Source organism: Nerophis ophidion, linkage group LG06, assembly GCF_033978795.1.
Source record: "Nerophis ophidion isolate RoL-2023_Sa linkage group LG06, RoL_Noph_v1.0, whole genome shotgun sequence".
Lineage (NCBI taxonomy): Eukaryota > Metazoa > Chordata > Actinopteri > Syngnathiformes > Syngnathidae > Nerophis > Nerophis ophidion.
Genome location: NC_084616.1, coordinates 15,641,512 through 15,666,553, shown reverse-complemented (window position 1 = coordinate 15,666,553; position 25,042 = coordinate 15,641,512). Strand labels below are relative to the sequence as shown.

At 41.2% G+C, this 25,042-nt stretch overlaps 1 protein-coding gene and 1 long non-coding RNA gene across 5 annotated transcripts in view; one reads left to right on the top strand and one right to left on the bottom strand.

Annotated features, from left to right (window-relative positions):
• The window catches only part of mecp2 (methyl CpG binding protein 2), a 34,543-nt gene extending 12,319 nt beyond the window's left edge, over positions 1-22,224 (top strand). For 3 of the 4 annotated variants that reach the window (XM_061902761.1, XM_061902759.1, XM_061902760.1), the window contains exons 3-6: positions 4,590-4,795; positions 4,862-5,055; positions 5,120-5,256; positions 8,391-22,224. In XM_061902761.1, coding sequence (XP_061758745.1) covers positions 4,590-4,795; positions 4,862-5,055; positions 5,120-5,256; positions 8,391-9,875 — 2,022 coding nt within the window. In that variant the 3' untranslated portion in view covers positions 9,876-22,224. The remainder of the gene's footprint in view (positions 1-4,589; positions 4,796-4,861; positions 5,056-5,119; positions 5,257-8,390) is intronic. The other variant, XM_061902762.1, reaches the window with a different exon arrangement.
• The window catches only part of LOC133554256 (uncharacterized), a 5,432-nt gene continuing 1,949 nt past the window's right edge, over positions 21,560-25,042 (bottom strand). Inside the window, exon 2 of the long non-coding RNA XR_009807081.1 lies at positions 21,560-22,319. This is a non-coding gene — a long non-coding RNA (uncharacterized LOC133554256). The remainder of the gene's footprint in view (positions 22,320-25,042) is intronic.

Genomic DNA, 25,042 nt, shown 5'->3' with positions numbered 1-25,042 from the left:
TGCGCCACGCCGTCTCGATATTGTTTCCGTAAAGTAAAAACAAAACACAAAACAGTCTTAGTTACCTGAAATACTTAGTATGTCATTATTTTTGACTTAGTAAATATCGGCTTACTAAGACAAAATAATGACTAAGTCAAATTAAGGACTTACTGTAAATAAGCGTTTGAAAAATTGTTAAAAGTGGGACTACTGACATATGCTCAACTCCATCCATTTTCTACCGCTTATTCCCTTTTGGGGTCGCGGGGGGCGCTGGCGCCTATCTCAGCTACAATCGGGCGGAAGGCGGGGTACACCCTGGACAAGTCGCCACCTCATCGGAGGGCTATGCTCAACTCATTATGCTTAACTTACAGGACAAAAAAAAAATGTGTATATATATATATATATATATATATATATATATATATATATATATATATATATATACACACCGTATTTTCCGCACTATAAGCCGCACCGGATTATAAGGCGCACCTTCAATGAATGGCCTATTTTAAAACTTTGTTCATATATAAGGCCATTGTGTCCTTGGGCAGGGCACTTCACCCTTTGCCCCCGGTGCCGCTCACACTGGTGAATGAATGATGAATAAATGATTGGTGGCGGTCGGAGGGGCCGTAGGCACAAACTGGCAGCCACGCTTCCGTCAGTCTACCCCAGGGCAGCTGTGGCTACAGATGTAGCTTACCACCACCAGGTGTGAATGAATGATGGGTTCCCACTTCTCTGTGAGCGCTTTGAGTATCTAACAATAGAAAAGCGCGATATAAATCTAATCCATTATTATTATTATTATAAGGCGCACCGCATTATAAGACGCATAGAATAGACGCTACAGTACTCCCGTCCAAAGGCAAAACCCAGTAACTAAATTTTGGTCAAAACTGAGCTGATAATAATTTTGGAGTTCCTAGGTGATATGTTTTACATTAGTGTATGCGATATTGTCATTTGTTCCGTAAGTAAGCTGTTACGCGCATGGCAGGACCTAGCAACTACCACATAACCGCGTAGATACAAAAGAAAAACCTAGTATCTCAAGGGACCAATCGAAGCTTCTTTGTCAGTCGGCTTATTGTCTTTAATGAGACATTTGCACGAACGGGCGCCGACGGTCAACCTGATTATGTGATATTATGGCACGAGGGGATATTTGGAAGATTGGCCCAGGACGTTGCAAGCACCTTCATTAAACGTATTGTTCTTGATTCTTCCCCTTGCATACTCTTTTGGGCAGATAACTGCGGAGGTCAAAATAAAAACCGGACGCTGTACACGGCTCTTGCCCAATGTGCAAACGCAGAATGGGGACCACCCGAGATTGTGATAAAATATCTGGAGAAAGGGCACACGTTCATGAGAGCAGATTCAATCCATGGCAAGAAAATGAAAACTCAAGAAAACATCTATACGTTTGATGACTCTGTAAATCTTTGTAAGACAGCATCAAGATAGATTGGTTTTCCTTTGTTTTCTCAAAATCAGCTAGAAGCGAGTTACTAGGTTTTGCCTTTGGACGGAAGAGTAGAGGCTAGGGCAGGGGTAGGGAACCTATGGCTCTAGAGCCAGATGTGGCTCTTTTGATGACTGCACCTGGCTCTCGGATAAATCTGAGCTGACATTGCGTAACACGATAATAATCCATCCATCCATCCATCCATTTTCTACCGCTTATTCCCTTTCGGGGTCAGTGTTAAAAAAAAAAGTTCAAAATATAAAACATTCTCATGCATTTTTAATCCATCCATCCGTTTTCTACCGCACCAGTTCAAAAAGTTGCGTTAATGGTAAGAAGTTATTTATTTATTATTGGTTAGTGTAGGGCTTGCCCTCCAGGGGGTTTTTCAGACCACCAAGCACCGACATGAGAGCCTGTTTCAGGGTTACAATATTGTTTTATTTTTCAATAAGTCTCTCAGTTTCTTTCCAGCAATTGTCTTTTCCTCTTTCGTTCTCGCTCGCGCTCTTGCTCCAATGCTGCTTATAACAGAGCGACAGGTGATTAGATAACAAGGCCCAGGCGGGCCATCTACGCACCTGTCGCTGATTTCGAGGCCGATCCTTGCAACACCCCACTTCGCTGCAGGCCCACAGGCCACGCCCCCTCCACAGTTAGCTTCAGAATAACAGTGTTATTACAAAGAATAAGAGACCTATTATACTCTAGAAATGTTGGCCTTACTTAAAATGCACGCATTTAGTTGTGTTCAGTGTTGAAAAAAATATTATACGGCTCTTACGTAAATACATTTTCAAATATTTGGATTCTTAGCTCTCTCAGCCAAAAAGGTTCCCGACCCCTGGGCTAGGGTTACGTTATGCATCCATTAGATGGAGCTGCACTAAAGGGAATCTCAACAAAACAGTCAGGTCAGTCAAACTTTATAAATAGATTACAAACCAGCCTTCTGACAACTCCGTTCACTCCCAAAATGAATAAACAGCTGTTTAATTATTTTCCCCGATTTGATAAACACGTAAAAAACAGTCTGATAATGTAACGGTAAATCAAACGTTAGTGCAATCACAATATAGTAACACTCGAAATAGTGCAAAGCAATAATACATCAATAACTCAGCATTGTTCAAACGATAATGTCACACAACACAACACACAAAATAAACATGTAAAGCTCACTTAATTAAGTTATCCTTCAAGTTCTTCTTCTTCAGTATTCGAATCAAACAGTTAGGCGAATACGGCATCCAACATCTCGTTGAAGTCGTCATTAAAGGAGTCAGTGTCGCCGCTGTTAATGTTAAATTCTCTCGCTGCTGCTCTATTCCCGTCTTCTACTGTGTGACTGATCGCTTTGAGTTTAAACTCTGCGTCGTAAGCGTGTCTCTTAATGGAAGCCATTTTGGGGTCTTTACATCAACACACAAACGCCATGCCTCCTGCAGTCATATATCCCAGCATGCACTGCGCGCTTCTTCTACGAGGGAAAATGAAGTTGGCGGCTGCTTACCGTAGTTGCGAGACCTCCATCCATCCATCTATTTCTACCGCTTATTGTGGCTCAATATTGGGCCATATATGGTGCGGAAAATACGGTATATATTTTTTTACGATTTAAGTTTAGGCGGTGGCTCTTTGTTGTTAAGGCGGCCGCCTTAACAACAAAGCGCTGCGGGTAATCCTGCAAGTTGTCTAGTATGTTCACTATTTTATTTAAAGGGGAACATTATCACAATTTCAAAAGGGTTAAAAACAATAAAAATCAGTTCCCAGTGGCTTGTTGTATTTTTTGAAGTTTTTTTCAAAATTTTACCGGTCTCGGAATATCCCTAATTAAAGCTTTAAAGTGCCTTATTTTCGCTATCTTCGAAACCACTATCCATTTCCCTGTGACATCACACAGCGCTGCCAATGTAAACAAACAATGGGAATACCACAGCAAGATATAGTGACATTAGCTCGGATTTAAACTCGGATTTCAGCGGCTTAAGCGATTCAACAGATTACGCATGTATTGAAACAGATGGTTGGAGTATGAAAGTATTGAAGAAGAAACTGAAGCTATTGAGCGAATAACTATTGACGCTATTCATAGCCATAGCATGGCCGAATAGCTGCGTTAGCATCGCCGATAAAATGTGCGGACCAAACGATCAGGACTTTCGCATCTTTTGACACTGGAGCAACTTAAATCCGTCGATTTGTAAGTATTTTTTTCGCATTAAATGTGGGTGGATGGAAACGTAATATAGTTGCAAATGCATCTGCAGGTTATCCATACATCTCTGTGCCATGTCTGCTTTAGCACCGCCGGTAAATAGCATGTTAGCATCGATTAGCTAGCTGGCAGTCAACTTCAACAAAACTCACCTTTGTGATTTCGTTGACTTTATCGTTGCAAATGCATCTGCAGGTTATCCATACATCTCTGTGCCATGTCTGCCTTAGCATCGCCGGTAAAATGTGGAGACACTCTGGCACATTCAATGGGGGTCTGGCGGCAGACACTTTCGCATCTTCGGGCCAGTGGTGCAACTTGAATCCCTCCCTGTTAGTGTTGTTACACCCTCCGACAACACACCGACGAGGCATGATGTCTCCAAGGTTCCAAAAAATAGTCAAAAAAACGGAAAATAACAGAGCGGAGACCCGGTGTTTGTAATGTGTAGAAAATGAAAATGGCGGGTGTGTTACCTCAGCGATGTCACATTCTGACGTCATGGCCTCCACCGCGACAAACAGAAAGGCGTTTAATTCGCCAAAATTCACCCATTTAGAGTTCGGAAATCGGTTAAAAAAATATATGGTCTTTTTTCTGCACCATCAAAGTATATATTGACGCTTACATAGGTCTGGTGATAATGTTCCCCTTTAAGGACTAAATTGCAATAATAAACATATGTTTAATGCACCCTAAGATTTTTTGTTACAATAAAGCCAATAATGACATTTTTTGTGGTCCCCTTTATTTATAAAAGTACCGAAAATAATATAAATACATTTTGGTACCGGTACTAAAGTATTGGTACTGGAACAACCCTAGTGACAACGAAAGGATCTTCCCTCCTAAAAAGGGAGGGTCCTAATACCGTCGCCTTGTTTCATGTCCTTGCCTCCCTGGCAGCCATCAGAGCCCGTGGCGGGGCCCTCGCAGGGGGCGGGGACGCAGCCCGAGGCGGAGCCCGCAGGGTCTCCCAGGCAACGGCGATCCATCATCCGAGACCGCGGACCGCTGTACAACGACCCCTCGCTGCCCGCAGGCTGGACCCGTAAGCTCAAGCAGAGGAAGTCCGGACGCTCGGCGGGGAAGTTTGACGTCTACCTGATCAAGTAAGACGCGCTTCTGTCGTTTGTCCTCGCGTGCGCGAGCCATGACCCGCTCTCGCTGTGCTCAAGCTCGGAGGGAAAGGCTTTCCGCTCCAAGGTGGAGCTCATGGCGTACTTCCAGAAGGTCGGCGACACCACCACCGACCCCAACGACTTCGACTTCACCGTGACCGGACGCGGAAGCCCGTCCCGCCGCGAGAAGAAGCCCTCCAAGGTGCCAAAGGCGGCCAAACCTACAGGCCGGGGCCGCGGCAGGCCGAAAGGTGAGCGCTGTGTAACCGCGGCGACGCGGCGACTTGGCTGACGTGTTCGGTGCTCGGTGTTTAGGCAGCGGGAAGATGCGGCAGGCCACAGAGGGCGTGGCCATGAAGCGCGTGGTGGAGAAGTCTCCGGGGAAACTCTTGGTCAAGATGCCCTACGGCAAGGCGGAGTCCAGCAGCGGGACCACGCCCACAACGTCAAAGGTATCATCATTTGCATCCTTTTTCAACAATCTTTTGCGTTTCGATTTTATGAATTCATTTTTTCTCATCAAATTATGCTGACAGATTCATTAAATCTGTTTTTTGAATGCCAATTTTTTTCATAAAATCTGGCATTCAAAAAAAAAAATGTGTGAAAAATTTTAGCGCACAAAAATTCAGTGCATATATATTTGTTGCTTTAAAACTAAATTTATATAACTGAATTTTTTAGCGTTTTGTTTTTTTTTGTCATCAAAATATGCTGACAGTGTCATTGAATAAAAACTTGTGAGCAAAATTTGTTTAAAATACTGTTATAAGAATCGCTCTATAAAAAATTGTTGCAAAAAAAAAATTCGGACCCCCAAAAAATTAAATACAGAAATATTTGTTGTTTGAAACTACAAAAGTTAATTTTTATCTTTGTTAAAAAAAGAGGCTTTTTTTCGACACTGAATTTCCGTAACAACATTTTTTGCGTTTGGATTTTGGAATTATTTATATATTTTTTTTACATCAAATTATGCTTCATTACATAAAAAGTAAGCCAAATTTGTGTCTTTAAAATTTCAGTTTGTCAAAATCAATGTAAAAAAATTATGTATCAAAAATTTAGCACTGAAAAATTTGGTGCAAAAAATCTTTGCTCAGAAAGATTTAGTGCATAAATATTTGTTGCTTCAAAACTACAAAGGTGCTAAATTTATGTAACTGAATTTTTCAATCAGTGTAAAGATTCAGTGTAAAAATGAATTTTGCGTATGAAAATTCCACCCCCAAAAATTCAGTGCAGAAATGTTTTTTGCCTTAATACCACTAAAGTTAATTTGTGTCTTTGGAAAAAAAAAAAAAAAAAAAAGCTTTTTTTCGTCACAGAATTTACGTAACTGAATTTTGTGCATTTGGATTTTGGAATTTAACATTTTTTTTTTTACATCAAATTATGTTTCATCAAATAAAAGGTAAGCCAAATTTGTGTGTTTAAAATCTCAGTTTGTCAAAATCAGTGTAAAAAATTATGTATAAATACTTCTGCGTGAAAAAATGTATCGCAGGAAAAACTTGGTGCAAAAAAATATTGCGCAGAAAAATTCAATGCATAAATATTTGTTGCTTTAAAACTAAATGTATGTAACTGAATTTTTTGCTTTTCTGGATTTTTTTTGTCATCAAATTACGCGGAGAGTTTCATTGAATAAAAACTTGTGAGTAAAGTGTGTTTTAAAATACTGTTTTAAGAATCAGTTTATTAAAAAATTTTGCAAAAAAAAAAATTCTGCCCCCCAAAAATTCAATGCAAAAATATTTGTTGCTTTAAAACTACAAAACTTAATTTTTTATCTTTGTTAAAAAAAGAAACTTTTTTTTGACACTCAATTTCCGTAAGAACATTTTTTGCATTTGGATTTTGGAATTATATATATTTTTTGTTCATCAAATTATGTTTCATTACATAAAAAGAGAGCTAAAGTTGTGTGTTTAAAATTTAAATTTGTCCAAATCAGTGTAAAAAATTTCTGTAGCAAAAATTTAGCGCTGAAAAATTTGGTGCAAAAAATCTTTGCGCGGAAAAATTCAGTGCATAAATATTTGTTGCTTCAAAACTACAAAGATCACTAAAATTATGTAACTGAATTTTTAGATCAGTGTAAGGATTCAGTGTAAAAATAAATTTTGCGTACGAAAATTCTGCCCCCCCAAAAAAAGTCCAGGATAATTTGTTGCTAAAAAGCTTTTCGACACTGAATTTATGTAACTGTATTTTTTGCGATTGGATTTTGTAAAATATTTTTTTTACATCAAATTGTTTTACTGATTAAAAAGTGAGCCAAATTTGTGTGTTTAAAGGCCTACTGAAATGAGATTTTCTTATTCAAACGGGGATAGCAGGTCTATTCTATGTGTCATACTTGATCATTTCGCGATATTGCCATATTTTTGCTGAAGGGATTTAATAGAGAACATCGACGATAAAGTTCGCAACTTTTGGTCGCTAATAAAAAGCCTTGCCTTTACCGGAAGTAGCAGACGATGTGCGCGTGACCTCACTGGTTGTAGGGCTCCTCACATCCTCACATTGTTTATAATCATAGCCTCCAGCAGCAAGAGATATTCGGACCGAGAAAGCGACAATTTCCCCATTAATTTGAGCGAGGATGAAAGATTTGTGGATAAGGAAAGTTTGAGTGAAGCACAAAAAAAAAAAATGACGGCTCCAGGCGGCAGCAGTGGGACCGTTTCAGATGTAATTAGACACATTTACTAGGATAATTCTGGAAGATCCCTTATCTGCTTATAGTTTCAATAGTGTTTTAGTGAGATTGTAAAGACATACCTGAAAGTTGGATGGCTGCGGTGAACGCCAGTGTCTCTCAGAGAAGTCGATGGACGAGCCAAGATCACAGCTGCCTTTTTGAGCTGCAGGAGGAAGTCCCATAATCCACTGAAGTCTCCGGTAAGAGCCAACTTAATATCACAATTTTCCCATTCAAAAACTTGCTGGTTGACGTAAAAAACATGTTCGCTTGACCGCTTTGTGTTAAAGCTTCACAACAAACAAAGAAACACAGGCTGTGTCTCGGTTGCTAAAGGCATCCACCGCTTTCCACCAACAGCATTCTTCTTTGACGTCTCCATTATTAATTGAACAAATTGCAAAAGATTCAGCAACACAGATGTCCAGAATAGTTTGTAATTATGCGATGAAAAGAGACGACTTTTAGCAGCAAGTGGTGCTAGGCTAATATGTCCCCTCCAACCCGAGACGTCACGCGCACGCGTCATCATACATGTCATCATACGCGTCATCATTCCGCGACATTTTCAACAAAAAACTCCGCTGGAAATTTTAAATTGTAATTTAGTAAAGTAAAAAGGCCGTATTGGCATGTGTTGCAATGTTAATATTTCATCATTGATATATAAACTATCAGACTGCGTGGTCGGTAGTAGTGGGTTTCAGTAGGCCTTTAATATTTCAGTTTGTTAAAATTAGTGCAAAAAACTGTCAGCATCATTTGGGAAAAATAATACTAATGTGAAAAGTTCAGTAACGTTAAAAAAAAAAACTTTTGATGAAAACTTCAAGATACAAATAGATGCTCTTACTTGTGGGCGTGGTCACTGCCTTCCAGGTGTCTCCTCCTACGCTGCCGTCAATCAAGTCCCGCCCGGGCAGGAAGAGGAAGTCAGACCAGGATCTCCCCGCCTCTCCGCAGACGGCGCCCAAGAAACGAGGCAGGAAACCAGCCTCTGCTTCAGCGGCGTCGGCGGTGGCCGTGGCGTCTTCCTCAGCAGCGTTCACCTCGTCGACGCCGACGACGGGGGGCTACGCCGCCGCCGCCCTCATGGCCGCCGAGGCCAAGCGCAGAGCCACCAAGGAGTCCGTCGTCCAGGAAACGGCTCTCCCCATCAAAAAACGCAAAGCGAGGGAGACCGTGGAGGAGCGGGAGAGCGTTCCGACCCCGGCGGCGAGCACCTCGGAGGGCGTTCCCAGGGAAGCCACGCAGACCTCCCACCCTTCCTCCTCGTCCTCTTCGGAGCAGAGCCAGTCTCAAACCCCGAAGCAGACCTCCGCGTCCCAGGAAAGTTCCCCGCACGGACACAAGGCGCACAAAGAGAGGAAGCACAAGGAGAAGAGCGCGGCGGCAGGAAGTGGCGAGGAGGAAGGGAGCGAGGACGCCGGAGAAAAGGGAGGAGGAGAAGGAAGGAGTCCCTCCAAAAGCCAAAAGCGGAAGGAGCACTCGCCTCAGAAACACCATCATCACCATCACCACCGCCATCATCACCATCATCACCATCATCGCCACCCACAGACCTCGTCCGAGGATCACCCTCATCCCACATCTGGACACTCCGACCAATCCAGACCGAAAACCGACACGCAGCAAGCCCCCAAGCCGCCTTCACAATATCACCCGCCACCCCCAGCCCCGCCGTGTCCCCTCCAAACCCAGCAGTCTCCAGGTCATTCCCGGCCCCAAGTCTTGCCGACTCAGCCGCACCCTCAGAAACCGCCGCCTTCGGTTCAGCACAGACCTCAGCACGGCCCCCCGCCGTCACACCTTCCAAAGCCCCACCCGGCCGTCTTGCAGGCCGGGAATCTACGGCCGCAAACCGCCGTAACGCTCCCGCCTCAACCGGGACCCCGCTTTCAGACTCAGACCAGTGCCGCCACCGCAGCCCAAGCCCACTTCCAGCAGCAGTCCGTGTACAGGCCCCCCCCACAGACCACGATGAGACCTCCTTCGCAATACCAACTCCACTACCAGTCCAGGCCCCCGCAGGTCCGACCACACTTTCAGCAGCCCCCCAGGCCACACCCGCCGCAGCGACCGTCCCTCAGCGCGGCCGGTAGACCCCACCCGGCGATGCAGGGCGAGCAGCCTCAAGACCTAAGCACTGCGGCCCTCGCTCGCAGGGCGGAAGGGGGCCCCAGGACGGAGAGAAGAGCCGAACCAGGACTGGTCTCCGGGGGCTCAAACAGCACCGGCAGGCCTCCCAGCTCCGTGCGGGCCGACCCCCCTGGAGGAGACATTGTCTCCCAATCTGCCGTTCCCTGTCCGAGCCGGGAGGAGACGGTGGATTCTCGGACTGCCGTCAGCGAAAGGGTCAGCTGATGGACCGGTCTCTGGGGACATGTCCACCATCTTTGTGCACTGTTGTTCCGCGGAACGACCTTTTCTTCTCAGCTCCAAACTCGCACTGACAGACGACGCGGGAGAAGGACGGATGGCGTTTTTTTTTTTTAGAAAAAAAACAAAAGGAAAACTTGAGTGAAAGTGTGTGTGTGTGTGTGTGTGTACAGAATCTAAAGGCAGCTGTCGCGTCCCGCCAGTCTTGGCAGGGGAAGAGGAAGCCGTTCGGAACTACAAACAAACGCCCAATTAGTCCGAATGAAGCGTCATTTCCGGAATATAACTTTTGATTTGTCTATTTTGTCCGTTTTATCGTTTCTTCTTCACAGCTTTAAAAGTTCACGTCATCGAGCGACGCCCCCTTGCACGTCTGACGCTCCCCTTGCCCCACATCGGCGCCTTCCAGAAACTAAACCCGGAAGAGCGGGGTGCGCTTCATTCGCACTTCCTGGTAGTTTCATGTGTTTTTTTTCCACAGCTTCCCCCCCCCCCCCATATGGACGCCCGACATGACGTCCGAGCGTTATTTCAAAGACAAGCCGACATGTTCCGGAGTCTTCCGGGCTGACTCCCACGTGATGTGAGTCCTTCTTCCATATTGGTTATGTTTTTTTCTTTTGTTATTATTATTATTATTATTATTATCGACCTAGCGTAGCGTCTTCTTCTTGACCTCGGTTCCAATGGGCTTGTCGTTACCGTGACAATCGTCTTTTGTCTTGAATGTTCCGGGACGGAACCTATTTGGACGACGGGCAGACTGAGGTTCGTCGTAGCGCGACTTTAGGACCAGCGTCAAGAAGTTTTTCACCGGTTTTCGTCTTCCAGGCTTTGTAGCGAGGGTTTGGCTTGTGATTGGTCAGAACACGAGTCACCAATTTCGCTTTCGTTTCGATCACACGACCACAAAACCCAAAAGCAGTGAAGTTGGCCCGTTGTGTAAATGGTAAATAATAACAGAATACAATGATTTGCAAATCCTTTTCACCTTTTTTCAATTGAATAGACTGCAAAGACAAGATATTTATTGTCACCGACGTCCCACTGGGTGTGAGCTTTCCTTTCCCTTATGTGGGCCTACCGAGGATGTCGTAATGGTTTGTGTTGTGGTTTGTGCAGCCCTTTGAGACACTAGTGATTAAGGGCTATATAAGTAAACATTGATTGATTGATTGATTGATTTAATGTTCACACTTTTTGCAAATAATCATGAACTTAGAATTCAATGGCAGCAACACAGTTCAAAAAACTTGTCATAAGGGCATTTTTACCAGTGTGTTACATGGCCTTTCCTTTTAACAACACTCTGTAAACGTTTGGGAACTGAGAAAACACATTTTTGAAGTGGAATTATTTCCCATTCTTGCTTGATGTACAGCTTAAGTTGTTCAACAGTCTCCCTTCTGCTATTTTAGGCTTCATATTTTCAATGGGAGACAGATCTGGGACTACAGGCAGGCCAGTCTAGTACTTGCATTATTTAACTATGAAGCCACGCCGTTGTAACGCGAGGCTTGGCATTGTCTTGCTGAAATAAGCAGGGGCGTCCATGACAACGTTGCTTGGATGGCGACATACAGTCGTGCTCATGAGGTGACATACCCTGGGAGAATTTATGATTTCTTGGCCATTTTTCAGAGAATATGAATGATAACACAAAAAACTTTCTTCCTCTCATGCTTAAAGGTTGTGTGAAGCTATATATTGGCAAACAACTGTTTACTTTTTAAAAAAAAATCAAAATGACAAAAGAAAGAACCTAAATGACCCTGATCATGTCCGCCATCTTACTTTGATGTCTGTTTATTCGGTACGGCGACTCAAACGTCGATATTGTCGATACCGCTGTTGGGGGGATCGATATTTTATTTTAAGTTTATTTTTCTTCTCACAACTAGCTGTTGTTAGTCGTGTTTATTCAAACGTTGTTATGTAATAAAAGGGAGTAAGCGAATATTTTTTCATATCATTTATTAAAAACTGTTTTTAGTCCGGCCAAACTACTTCATTCTGATTATAGGTATGATTAAAGAACTAAAGGGAAAAAAATCAGGAAATCATTCAATGCTCTGTTTAAATGGCTATGGTGTAATTTTATTTTGAAAATCCACATACTGTATCTCCTGGAATTGCGCTAATTAATTTAAAACCTCTTCTCACGCCTGCACTTACCAAAGGCATGCGGTAAAAATAAGCATGCGCTAATTATTTTAAAACCTCTTCTCATTTTGGCACTTACCAAAGGTATGCAGTAAAAATTTGAGTGTGATGTAAGCTTGGACCTTAAATCCTACTGAATAGCTCTTAATCTCCTTCCCTTAATGCGATTTCAAATTACCGGTATTGAAATCAACCTCCTCCATTTTGAAAATGATGACAGGGGAAGTGTCACGAGTTTGACCAGGCGGTAACACTAAGCATGTGCTAATTATTTTGCGAAGCGAGTTTGACCAGGCAGTAATTTAAGGCAGGCACATACTATATGCCCTGCGGCAAAACAAGGAAATACAGTATGAGGTCCCCTCCAAGGTTTCTCATAGTCATCATCATCGACGTCCAACTGGGGTGAGTTTTTCCTTGCCCTTATGTGGGCTCAACCGAGGATGTCTTTGTGGTTTGTGCAGCCCTTCGAGACACTTGTGATTTAGGGCTATATAAATAAACATTGATTGATTGATTGATTGATTGATCAAAAGTTTACATACCCCAGTGACTTTGATCCGATAACATGAACAAAAGTTGACACTAACAGGTTTGAATGGCTAATCCAGGTTCGTATCCTCACCTGTGACATGTTTGTTTGTAATTAATGTGTGTGTATAATAGGTCAGTAAGTTTCTGGGCTTCTGACCCAGATGTTTCTGGATTCTGAGTCTTGGGGAAGGCAAAAGAATTGTCAAAGGGTCTGCGAGAAAAGGTAATAGAACCACATAAAACAGGAAAGGGGTATAAAAAGATATCCAAGGAATTGAGAATGCCAATCAGCAGTGTTTAAACGTTGATTAAGACGTAGTAAATTAGGGATTCAGGTAGACCAGCAAAGATTTCAGCCACAACTGCCAGGAAATTTGTTAGAGATGGAGAGAAAAATCCACAAATAACTTCAGTTGAAATACGGGACTCTGAAAAATTGTGGTGTGGCTGTTTCAAGATGCACAATAAGGAGGCACTTGAAGAAAAATGGGCTGCATGGTCGAATCGCCAGAAAAAAACAATTTCTGCGCGAATGTCACAAAGTATCCCGCTTCCATTACGCCAAACAGCACAGAGACGTGAGTGATGACTTAATCATATATTTATCATTCATATTCTCCGAAGAATGGCCAAGAAATCATAAATTCTCCCAGGGTATGTCAACTTATGAGCACAACTGTATGTTGCTCCAAAACCTGTAAGTACTTTTCAGCATTAATGGTGCCTTCACAGATGTGTAAGTTACCCATGCTTTGGGCACTAATGCACCCCCATACCGTCACAGATGCTGGCTTTTGAACTTTTCTCCTAGAACAATCTGGATGTTTCTTTTCCCCTTTGTTCCGGAGGACACGACGTCTATAGTTTCCCAAAACAATTTGAAATGTGGACTCGTCAGACCACGGAACACTTTTCCACTTTGCATCAGTCTATTTTAGAAGAGTTTAGGCCCAGCGAAGCGTTTCTGGGTGTTTTTGATAAATGGCTTCGGCTTTTCATAGTAGTGCTTTAACTTGCACTTACAGATGTAGCGACGAACTGTATTTAGTCACAGTGGTTTTCTGAAGTGTTCCTGAGCCCATGTGGTGATATCCTTCAGAGATTGATGTCGGTTTTTGATACAGTGCCTTCTGAGGGATCGAAGGTCACGGTCATTCAATGTTGGTTTCCGGCCATGCCGCTTACGTGGAGTGATTTCACCAGATTCTCTGAAGCTTTTGATTATATTATGGATCGTAGACGTTGAAATCCCTAAATTCCTTGCAATTGTACTTGGAGAAACGTTGTTCTTAAACTGTTTGACTATTTGCTTACACGACGTCTACAGTTTCCAAAAACAATTTGAAATGTTGACTCGTCAGACCACGGAACACTTTTCCACTTTGCATCAGTCTATTTTAGAAGAGTTTAGGCCCAGCGAAGCGTTTCTGGGTGTTGTTGATAAATGGCTTCGGCTTTGCATAGTAGAGTTTCACCTTGCACTTACAAGTGGGGCGGTATAGCTCGGTTGGTAGAGCGGCCGTGCTAGCAACTTGAGGGTTGCAGGTTTGATCCCCGCTTCCACCATCCTAGTCAATGCCGTTGTGTCCTTGGGCAGGACACTTTACCCACCTGCTCCCAGTGCCCCCCACACTGGTTGAAATGTAACTTAGATATTGGGTTTCACTATGTAAAGCGCTTTGAGTCACCCCCTACCATCACAGATGCCGGCTTTTCAACTTTGCTCCTTGAAAAATCTGGATGTTTCTTTTCCCCTATGTTCCGGAGGACACAACGTCCACAGTTTCAAAAAACAATTTGAAATGTGGACTCGTCAGACCACGGAATACTTTTCCACTTTGCATCAGTCTATTTTAGAAGAGCTTGGGCCCAGCGAAGCGTTTCTGGGTGTTGTTGATAAATGGCTTCGTCTTTGCATAGTAGAGTTTTACCTTGCACTTACAAGTGGGGCGGTATAGCTCGGTTGGTTGCAGGTTTGATCCCCGCTTCCACCATCCTAGTCAATGCCGTTGTGTCCTTGGGCAAGACACTTTACCCACCTGCTCCCAGTGCCACCCACACTGGTTGAAATGTAACCTAAATATTGGGTTTCACTATGTAAAGCGCTTTGAGTCACTTGAGGAAAAAGCGCTATATGAATATAATTTCAATTTCAAATGTGGTGACCAACTGTAGTTACTGACAGTGGTTTTCTGAAGTGTTACGGAGCCCATGTGGTGATATCCTTTACACACTGATGTCATTTTTTGGATGCAGTACCGCCTAAGGGATCCAAGATCACGAGTATAGCCGCTTACGTGCAGTGATTTCTCCAGATTCTCTGAACCTTTTGATGATAATACGGAGCATAGATGGTGAAATCCCTAAATTCCTTCCAATAGCTTGTTGCTCAGGCCTTTGTTGACAAAGTGGTGACCCTCGCCCCGTCCTTGTTTATGAACGACTGAGCATTTCACAGAAGCTGCCTTTATACCCAATCACGGCACCCACCTGTTCCCAATTAGCCCGTTTGATGAGCATTCTTTAACTTCCTCAGTCTTTTTTGCCACTTGTGCCAGCTTTTTTGAAACCTGTCGCAGGCATGAAATTCCAAATGAGCTAATATTTGCAAAAAATTACAATGTTTCTCAGTTTGAACGTTAAATATCTTGTCTTTGCAGTCTATTTAGTTGAATATAAGTTGAAAATAATTTGCAAATCATTGTATTCTGTTTTTATTTACCATTTGACAACTTTGGGTTTTGTACATTATTCTTTCAATTCTGCATTAGGTCGAGCCGCTACACTCCGGTCGCGGTTTTATTCCACATGTGAATTGGAACGGGAGGATACGCCGTTGTGGTCTACCACCAAGCAACGTGTGACCATTTATAGACGAAGCGTTGACAAACTGAATTAAACCACGTTTTTGTCCGCGGTTGTTCCCGGATTTCCCTCCCGGCTTTGTTTGCCCGATGGACCCGGAAGTACACTGTAAGAAAAATCTGTCATTTTTTTTTTTACAGTCGACAGAATTTGACTGAAATGCACTGCAAAAAAAAAAAAAAAACTCAAGTCGCCAGAATTTTACTGTAAAAATATGAGTGCTGCTATTTTTTCATCGACATCAGGGTTGTCCAAAATTTTTCCACACTGAAAATTGAAAGCATTCATGGGCCGATTTGGTACTTTTCATTTTCCAACCAATTAAGTTTTGGTGAGCGTTAATAGTCCTATGGACCCAGAAAGGGTTTCAGTCTAATAATTCTTGTATTAATATTATTTTTTACTTTCGATTCTTAAAATACCTATAGATCAGGGGTCGGCAACCTAAAATGTTGAAAGAGCCATATTGGACCAAAAGTACAAAAACAAACATGTCTGGAGCCGCAAAAAAATAAAAGCCATATTACATGCAGATAGTGTCATGAGATATGAATTGAATTAAGAGGACTTAAAGCAGGGGTGTCAAACTCAAATACCGAGTGGGCCAAAATTTAAAACTGAACAAAACCGCGGGCCAAGGTTGAACAAATTAACCTTTTAATAGGGAGCCAAACAAGTTTTTCATTGAATATTGAACAAGCAAGGCTTATATAACTTTATAGTGACATGCAAAATTGAGTTTCAAATAATAATAACAATAAAAATTAAAAAATATCAAAAGGCATATCAAATCAAATTTAAATACAAATTGAATGCCTCTTTTGTATTTGCAGCCTTCTGAGGTAAATATTAACATTCACTTTTTCCAGAGGCTAATACATTTGAAAATAAAATAACAATGAATAAATCAGGCCTTTTTACTGCTCAGTCAATATCGGGGCTCAGGTGGGCGGGGTTTGTTGGTAGCTGGGGGGGGGGAGAGTTAGTGCTGCAAGGGGTTCTGGGTATTTGTTCTGTTGTGTTTATGTTGCGAAATGTGTTGGTCATTCTTGTTTGGTGTGGGTTCACAGTGTGGCGCATATTTGTAACAGTGTTAAAGTTGTTTATATGGCCACCCTCAGTGTGACCTGTATGCTGTTGATCAAGTATGCCTTGCATTTACTTACATGTGTGTAGAAGCCACATATATTACGTGACTGGGCCTGCACGCTGTTTCTGAAGAAGGAAACACAGACTTGACAGGTTGTAGGGGACGCTAAAGGCAGTACCTAAAGGCACACTCCCAATATTGTTGTCCGGGTGGAACTCGGGAGAATGGTTGCACCGGGAGGGGCACTGAAATTCGAGAGTCTCCCGGAAATCGGTGAATGCGGTGTTACAGCGGCGCCGCTGTATAACACCGGCGGGCCAGCTCTAATGTTAATTTGATATTGCCTCAAGGGCCAAATGAAATTACACGGGGGCCAGAGTTTGACACCTATGACTTATAGGAAACCAAATGAGCTCAAATATAGCTACAAATGAGGCATAATGATGCAATATGTACATACAGTTGTGATCAAAATTATTCAACCCCCACACAATTTTGGTGTTTTAGCAAGTTGGACATTTATTCCGTATTTTGTTTACAGTCATATCAAATAAAGATGTGTCAAATAGACAAATGCAACTTGAATTGTAACACTTTATTTTACAAAATACCAAAAAAATAGCATTTTTCTTAATATCTCCTTGACAAAATGATTCAACCCCCTAGTTCAGGGGTCGGGAACCTTTTTGGCTGAGAGAGCCAAGAAGCCAAATATTTTAAAATGTATTTACGTAAGAGCCATATAATATATTGTTAACACTGAACACAACTAAAAGTGTACATTTTTAATTAAGACCAACATTTCTCGAGTATAATAGGTCTCTTATTCTTTGTAATAACGTTGTTATTCTGAAGCTAACTTAGGAGGGGGCGTGGCCTGCGGGTCTGCAGCGAAGCGGGGTGTTGCCAGGACCGGCCTCAAAATCAGCAACAGCTGTGTAAATGGCCCACCCGGGCCTTGTTGAAGAACCCCCAAGAGGGCTAGCCCTACACTAACCAATAATTAAAAAAAAAGATTTCTTACCTTTAAGGCAACTTCTTGAACAGGTGCAGTAGAAAAAGGATGGATGGATTCAAATGCATGAGCATTTTTATATTTTTAACATTATTTCTAACACTGTGATTACATGTGGAATTATTCATTACTTATTGTGTTAAGCAGTGTCAGCTCAGATTTATCCGAGAGCCAGATGCAGTCATCAAAAGAGCCAGATCTGGCTCGCGAGCCATAGGTTCCCTACCCCTGCACTAGTTACATGCATCTTTAGTACTTAGTAGAACACCCTTTGGCAGTAATGACATCCTTCAAAAGGTGATACACAAGCTTCTTGCAACCATCTACAGGTATTTTAGCCCATTCCTCTTGGGCAAAGGCCTCCAGTTCATTCATATTCTTGGGCTTGCGTGCTGCAACTGCCTTCTTCAAGTCCCACCACAGCTTTTCTATAGGATTTAGGGGCCGGCAACTGTGAAGGCCACTCCAGAGTCTTCCAGCCCTTCTTCTGCAACCACTCTGATGTTGATTTGGAGGAATGCTTGGGATCGTTGTCCTGTTGGAAGGTCCAACGTCTCCCAAGCCTCAGCTTCGTCACTGACTTCATGACATTTGCAGCTAATATATCCTGCTAGGAAATGGAATTCATAATGCCTTGAACGCGCTGGAGATTCCCGGTACCTGAGGCAGAGAAACAGTCCCAGAGCATGATTGACCCCCCCACCATGCTTAACAGTAGGCAAGGTGTTCTTCTCCTTTTTCTCCTCCAGACATAACGTTGATTTATTGGCCCAAAGAGTTCCAGTTTTTCCTCATCACTCCGTAGAACAGTTTCCCAAAACCTTTGGGGTTTGTCCAGATGATTTTTGGCATACTGGAGTCTATTTTTCCTGTGCCTGGTAGTCAGAAGTGGGGTGCGCCTGGGAGTTCTGGGATGGAGGCCTTCATCTCTTATTGTTTGGGAAGAAACCTGCGTTCCCCCCTCTGCAATGTCCTGTTGTAGTTCCTCAGCTGTTACCCGGGGTTTTTTTAACCACTGTACGCTTCAAATACCGGACAGCAGTTGCACACAGCATCCTCTTTCTACCACGCCCAGGTAGTGTTTCCACTGAGCCTTTAGCTTTAAACTTGCGAATTATGCTCCCAATTGTGTCTCTTGGAATGTGTAATGTCTTTGCTATTTTCTTATATCCATATGCTTTCTTATGAAGAGAAATTACCTCCTCTCTTGACTTCTTTGACCACTCCCTGGACTTCACCATGTTGCAAATACACCATTCACCATCTACAAAAAGCTGAGCGTCACAGTCTTTTTCAATCAGTTTCATTGTTGCTGGTTATGGTTCTAATCACATCTACAGGTGTTTTCAACACCTGATTGAAAAGACCTTATTCAAATTCTGTTCTTAAGAGTTATGATCTTCAAGGGGTTGAATAATTTTGTCAATGAGATATTAAGAGAAATGACACTGTTTGGTATGTTACAAAATATAATGTTGTAATTCAAGTTGCATTTGTCTATTTAATGCATTTTTATTTGATATGACTATAAACAAAATACGGAATAAATGTCCAACTTGCTAAAACACCAAAACTGTGTGGGGGTTGAATAATTTTGATCACAACTGTAGCTAGCCTAAATAGCGTGTTAGCATCGATTAGCTTGCAGTCATGCAGTGACCAATTATGTCTGATTAGCACTCCACACAACTCAATAACACCAACAAAACTCACCTTTGTGCATTCATGCACGACGTTAAAAGTTTGGTGGACAAAATGAGACGGAAAAAGAAGTGGCATAAAACACGTCTTAGGAAGTCAGAGAAAGTTCTACATGTAAACAAACTATGGTGAGTTCAAGGACCGCCGAAATTAGTAGGACAAAACGGCGCTCGCCAAATACTCGAATCACTGAAGCATGTTTAATACAAACAGTGTGCTTTATAACAATTAGGGAGGTTTGTGTCATGTTTGTCCTCCTACAGAAACCATTTTAAAACAAAAAAAAAATATGTTTTTACCCCTCATCTTTTTCCATTTTTCATACATTTTTGAAAAAGCTCCAGAGAGCCACTAGGGCGGCGCTAAAGAGCTGCCCTAGCCGACCCCTGCTATAGATCAACTTCAGATTTATCCTTCTATTATAAGGTTTAAAAAAAAAAAAAAATGTTTTATTCCCTTTTTGTCAACAAAAAGCTGGTTTTATTATTATGGCAAACACACAATATGCACTATTTTCCAGAATTTTTTTAAAGCTTAGTAATTGGAGCCTTAAATAGGTCAGTAATTCATAACAACATTGATTTTAACTCCTTATTACTCTTTGATCATCCATCCATTTTCTACCACTTTCCCTTTCGGGGTCGCGGGAGCTTAATGACACTTAGAAGGTTCTTGCGACCCAGAAGAGTCTCGGTCATTTAAGTGTGGAAAAACAAGTCATAAGATTTTTTTTTTTACTTTTAAAACTATAATATCTTAATATCAACTTCTGATCAAGCCATTGACGTAAAGTTAGATTTTTTTTTTTTTAATGTTTTCTGCCCTTTTTTTCAACAGAAACCTGGTTTTATTCTTTATAGCAAACACAATATTCAATATTTCCCAGAAAAAAATATTTGAAGTAATTGGAGCCTTAAATAAGTCAATAATTCACAACAACATTGAGTTGAACTCATTATTACTTTTTGACCATCCATTCATTTTCTACCGCTTGTCCCTTTCGGGGTCGCCTAATGACACCTAGAAAGGTCTTGGGACCCAGAAGAGTCTCGGTCATTTAAGTGTGAAAACAAGTCATATAGTAGAATATTTATATATCAACTTCAGATCTATCAATGACGTAAAGTTTGAAAAAAATTTTTAGGTTTTGTAACCCTGCCCCTCTTATTTTTTATGGCAAAAACACAACATTTGCAAAATGTTCAAAGTGGATTATTGATGTGAAGTAATTGGAATACGTCAATAATTCATGCCAACATTGATTTTAACTCATCATTTTTTAAGCAGTGGCACTTAAAAAGGTATGTAGACCCAAAAAGGTCTCAGTCTTTAACCTAATTTAAATAGTTTGTGTAATAATATTATTTTTACTTAAACGCTTAAATACCTATAGATCAACTTCAAATTCATCCATCTTTTATATGTTGTTATGTTTTATTCCCTTTTTGTCAACAAAAAGCTGGTTTTATTATTTATATGTACAGTATATATATATATATATATAATTATACATATATATATATATATTGATGTGTGTGTGTATATATTTATATATGTTTATATATGTGTGTGTGTGTGTGTATATATGTATGTTTATATATGTGTTGGCCCTGCGATGAGGTGGCGACTTGTCCAGGGTGTACACCGCCTTCCGCCCAATTGTAGCTGAGATAGGCGCCAGCGCCCCCCGCGACCCCAAAAAGGGAATAAGCGGTAGAAAATGGATGGATGGATATATGTGTATATATATATATGTGTGTGTGTATATATATATGTTTATATATGTGTATATATATATATATATATACATATATATCTGTACATATGTATATATGTATATCTATATATACGTGTATATATAGATATACATATACATATATATGCATATACATCAACATACAATATAAATATACAATATATAAATACACATATGTATATATATGTATATATCTAATTATATATATAATTATATATAAATGTATATGTATAATATAGATATACAATTATACATACACATATGTATTATATATATAATTATATATAAATGTATATAATGTATATATATATACACATATATATACGATGAGGTGGCAACTTGTCCAGGGTGTACCCCGCCTTCCGCCCGATTGTAGCTGAGATAGGCGCCAGCGCCCCCCGCGACCCCATAAAGGGAATAAGCGGTAGAAAATGGACGGATGGATATACACATATATACTATATTCTTGTTACATTTCAGCCCGTTTGCTCTTTTATTGATGTTTTTTTTTTTTTTTTTGTAATGGTGTTTTTTAAATGTGCCGGAGGTCTTTCAAAAAAGTATCTGCATTCCACAAATGGCCCCCGTGGCCACACTTTGGACACCCCTGATCTACAGTAATGCACTAAAAAGCAACAACTGTAGATTTGACGGTAAACAAAACAACAACAAAAAAGCAGAACTTTACAGTACTGTTTTTCCATTTACAGTAAGGCACTGAAAAAACAACCAAAGATTAAAAAAAAAACTGGATTTTACCATTAAAATACTGGTGTTAGCGTTTTTCCATTCACGTTAATTCTTAGTAAAAATTTCAAGCAACGGAGCTGCCGTTTACTGTCAAATCTACAGATGATTTTTTCCCCCAGCGTAGAACTGAATGACGGGAAACAGTCGCACTCAAACGGAAGGCTGAAACAACTGCAAGGTTCCATCGCGGCATTCAAAGCTCGCCCGCCCACGCAAGCAGCCGCCATTTTGCATGTTCCAGAGTCTAGTGCCTATAACCTCGTGCGTCTTGCCAGAAGCCACCATGTCGGCCAGCGGCCATGTTGTTTCTAGACCTTAGTCGTGATGTGCGGTGACCTCATTGCTGCTGAACAATGATAATAATATTCTGCTTTCAACTCAATACACTGTCACTGTAGACTCACTAGTTTTTACCTGGTTCTTAGTTCTCTTTCGTATTAAAAAAAAAGCGTTTGTTGTCCCCCTCGGCGTCCTGGTCTGGTTCATGCACACACGCCACCAACGAAGAAGAAGAAAAGGGCTCGTCCGCTCCATTGCTGACGAAAGCTCCGCCCCCTGAAATATAATAGAGAGGATATTAGAAATGTAAGATATATCGATCTGCACCTAAAGTGTCCGATACAAGCAGATGTCCCGCAATAAGCACACAAGTCAGTCCTGTCATTTACAACAAAGGGAAACATGCTACTAATAGGCCACTGGGAGCTAGCAGCTACGCAGCAGCCAAGCAAACGATAGCACAAAAGCTAGGCATACGTAATACTAGTCCATGGGTGTCGAAATCAAGGCCCCAGGGGCCACTTCTAACCCGCCACAGCATTTTTATGTGGCTCGCGAAAGCTTGGAAAAAGTGGGTTTCAATAAAATAATTAATTAATTAAAAACAACAAGACTGGTAAACAACTCTGCTAAACAAGAAGACTGGTAAATAACAAGACTTTGTGCAGCCCTTTGAGACACTTGTGATTTAGGGCTATATCAATAAACATTGATTGATTGACTGGTAAACAACAAGACTGGTAAAAAATAACACTGGTAAACACCAAGACTGGTAAACAACAAGACTTGTAAACAACACTGGTAGACACCGACAATGGTAAACAACAAGACTTGTAAACAACACTGGTAGACACCGACAATGGTAAACAACAAGACTGGTAAACAGCAAGACTGTTAAACAACAAGACTTGTAAACAACAAGGATGGTAAACAACAAGACTTGTAAACAACACTGGTAGACACCGACAATGGTAAACAACAAGACTGGTAAACAGCAAGACTGTTAAACAACAACACTGGTAAACAACAAGGCTGGTAAACAACAAGACTTGTAAACAACACTGGTAGATACCGACACTGGTAAACAACAAGACTTGTAAACAACACTGGTAGACACCGACACTGGTAAACAACAAGACTGGTAAACAACACTGGTAGACACCAACACTGGTAAACAACAAGACTGGTAAACAGCAAGACTGTTAAATAATAACACTGGTAAACAACAAGGCTGGTAAACAATAACATTGGTAAACAACACGTTTTGTAAACAATAACATTGGTAAACAACAAGACTTGTAAACAACAAGGCTGGTAAACAACCCTGGGAAACACCGACACTGGTAAACAACATGACTGGTAAACAACAAGATTGGAAAACACAAGACTGGTAAACAACTCTGGTAAACAAGACTTTGTGCAGCCCTTTGAGACACTTGTGATTTAGGGCTATATCAATAAACATTGATTGATTGACTGGTAAACAACAAGACTGGTAAAAAATAACACTGGTAAACACCAAGACTGGTAAACAATAACACTGGTAAACAACAAGGCTGGTAAACAATAACATTGGTAAACAACAAGACTTGTAAACAACACTGGGGAACACCGTCACTTGTAAACAACAAGACTGGTAAACAACAAGGCTGGTAAACAATAACATTGGTAAACAACAAGACTTGTAAACAACACCGGGAAACACAGACACTGGTAAACAAGGCTGGTAAACAATAACATTGTAAACAACAACACTGGGAAACACCGACACTGGTAAACAACATGACTGGTAAACAACAACACTGGTAAACAACAAGATCGGAAAACACTAGACTGGTAAACAATTTTGGTAAACAAGACTTTGTGCAGCCCTTTGAGACACTCGTGATTTAGGGCTATATAAGTAAACATTGATTGACCGACAAGTAAATAACAAGACTGGTAAATAATAACACTGGTAAACAACTCTGGTAAACAACAAGACCGGTAAATAACAAGACTTTGTGCAGCCCTTTGAGACACTTGTGATTTAGGGCTATACAACTAAACATTGATTGATTGACTGGTAAACAACAAGACTGGTAAACAAGACTTTGTGCAGCCCTTTGAGACACTCGTGATTTAGGGCTATATAAGTAAACATTGATTGATTGATTGATTGATTGATTGACTGGTAAACAAACATCTTGGCAAACAATAACACTGGTAAACAACAAGGCTGGTAAACAAGACTTGTAAACAACACTGGTAAACACCGACACTGTTAAACGACAAGACTGGTAAACAATAACACTGATAAACAATAACATTGGTAAACAACAAGACTTGTAAACAACACTGGGAAACACCAACGTTGGTAAACAACATGACTGGTAAACAAGACGTGCAGCCCTTTGAGACACTTGTGATTTAGGGCTATATAAGTAAACATGGATTTATTAATTGACTGGTAAACAACAACACTGGTAAACAAGAAGACGTTGTGCAGCCCTTTGAGACACTTGTGATTTAGGGCTATATAAGTAAACATTGATTGGCTGGTAAACAACAACACTGGTAAACACTGACAATGGTAAACAACAAGACTGGTTAACAACAAGAATGGTAAACAACAACTCTGGTGAACAACAAGACTTTGTGCAGCCCTTTGAGACACTCATCATTTAGGGCTATATAAGTAAACATTGATTGACTGGTAAACAACAACGCTGGTAAACAACAAGACTTGTAAACAAGATTGGTAAACACCGACATTGGTAAACAACAAGACTGGTCAACAGGACTGGTCAACAACACGACTAGTAAACAAGACTTTGTGCAGCCCTTTGAGACACTTGTGATTTAGGGCTATATAAGTAAACATTGATTGATTGATTGATTGACTGGTTAACAACAAGATTGGTGAACAACAAGACTGGTACACAATAACACTGGTAAACAACAAGACTTTGTGCAGCCCTTTGAGACACTTGTGATTTAGGGTTATGTAAGTAAACATG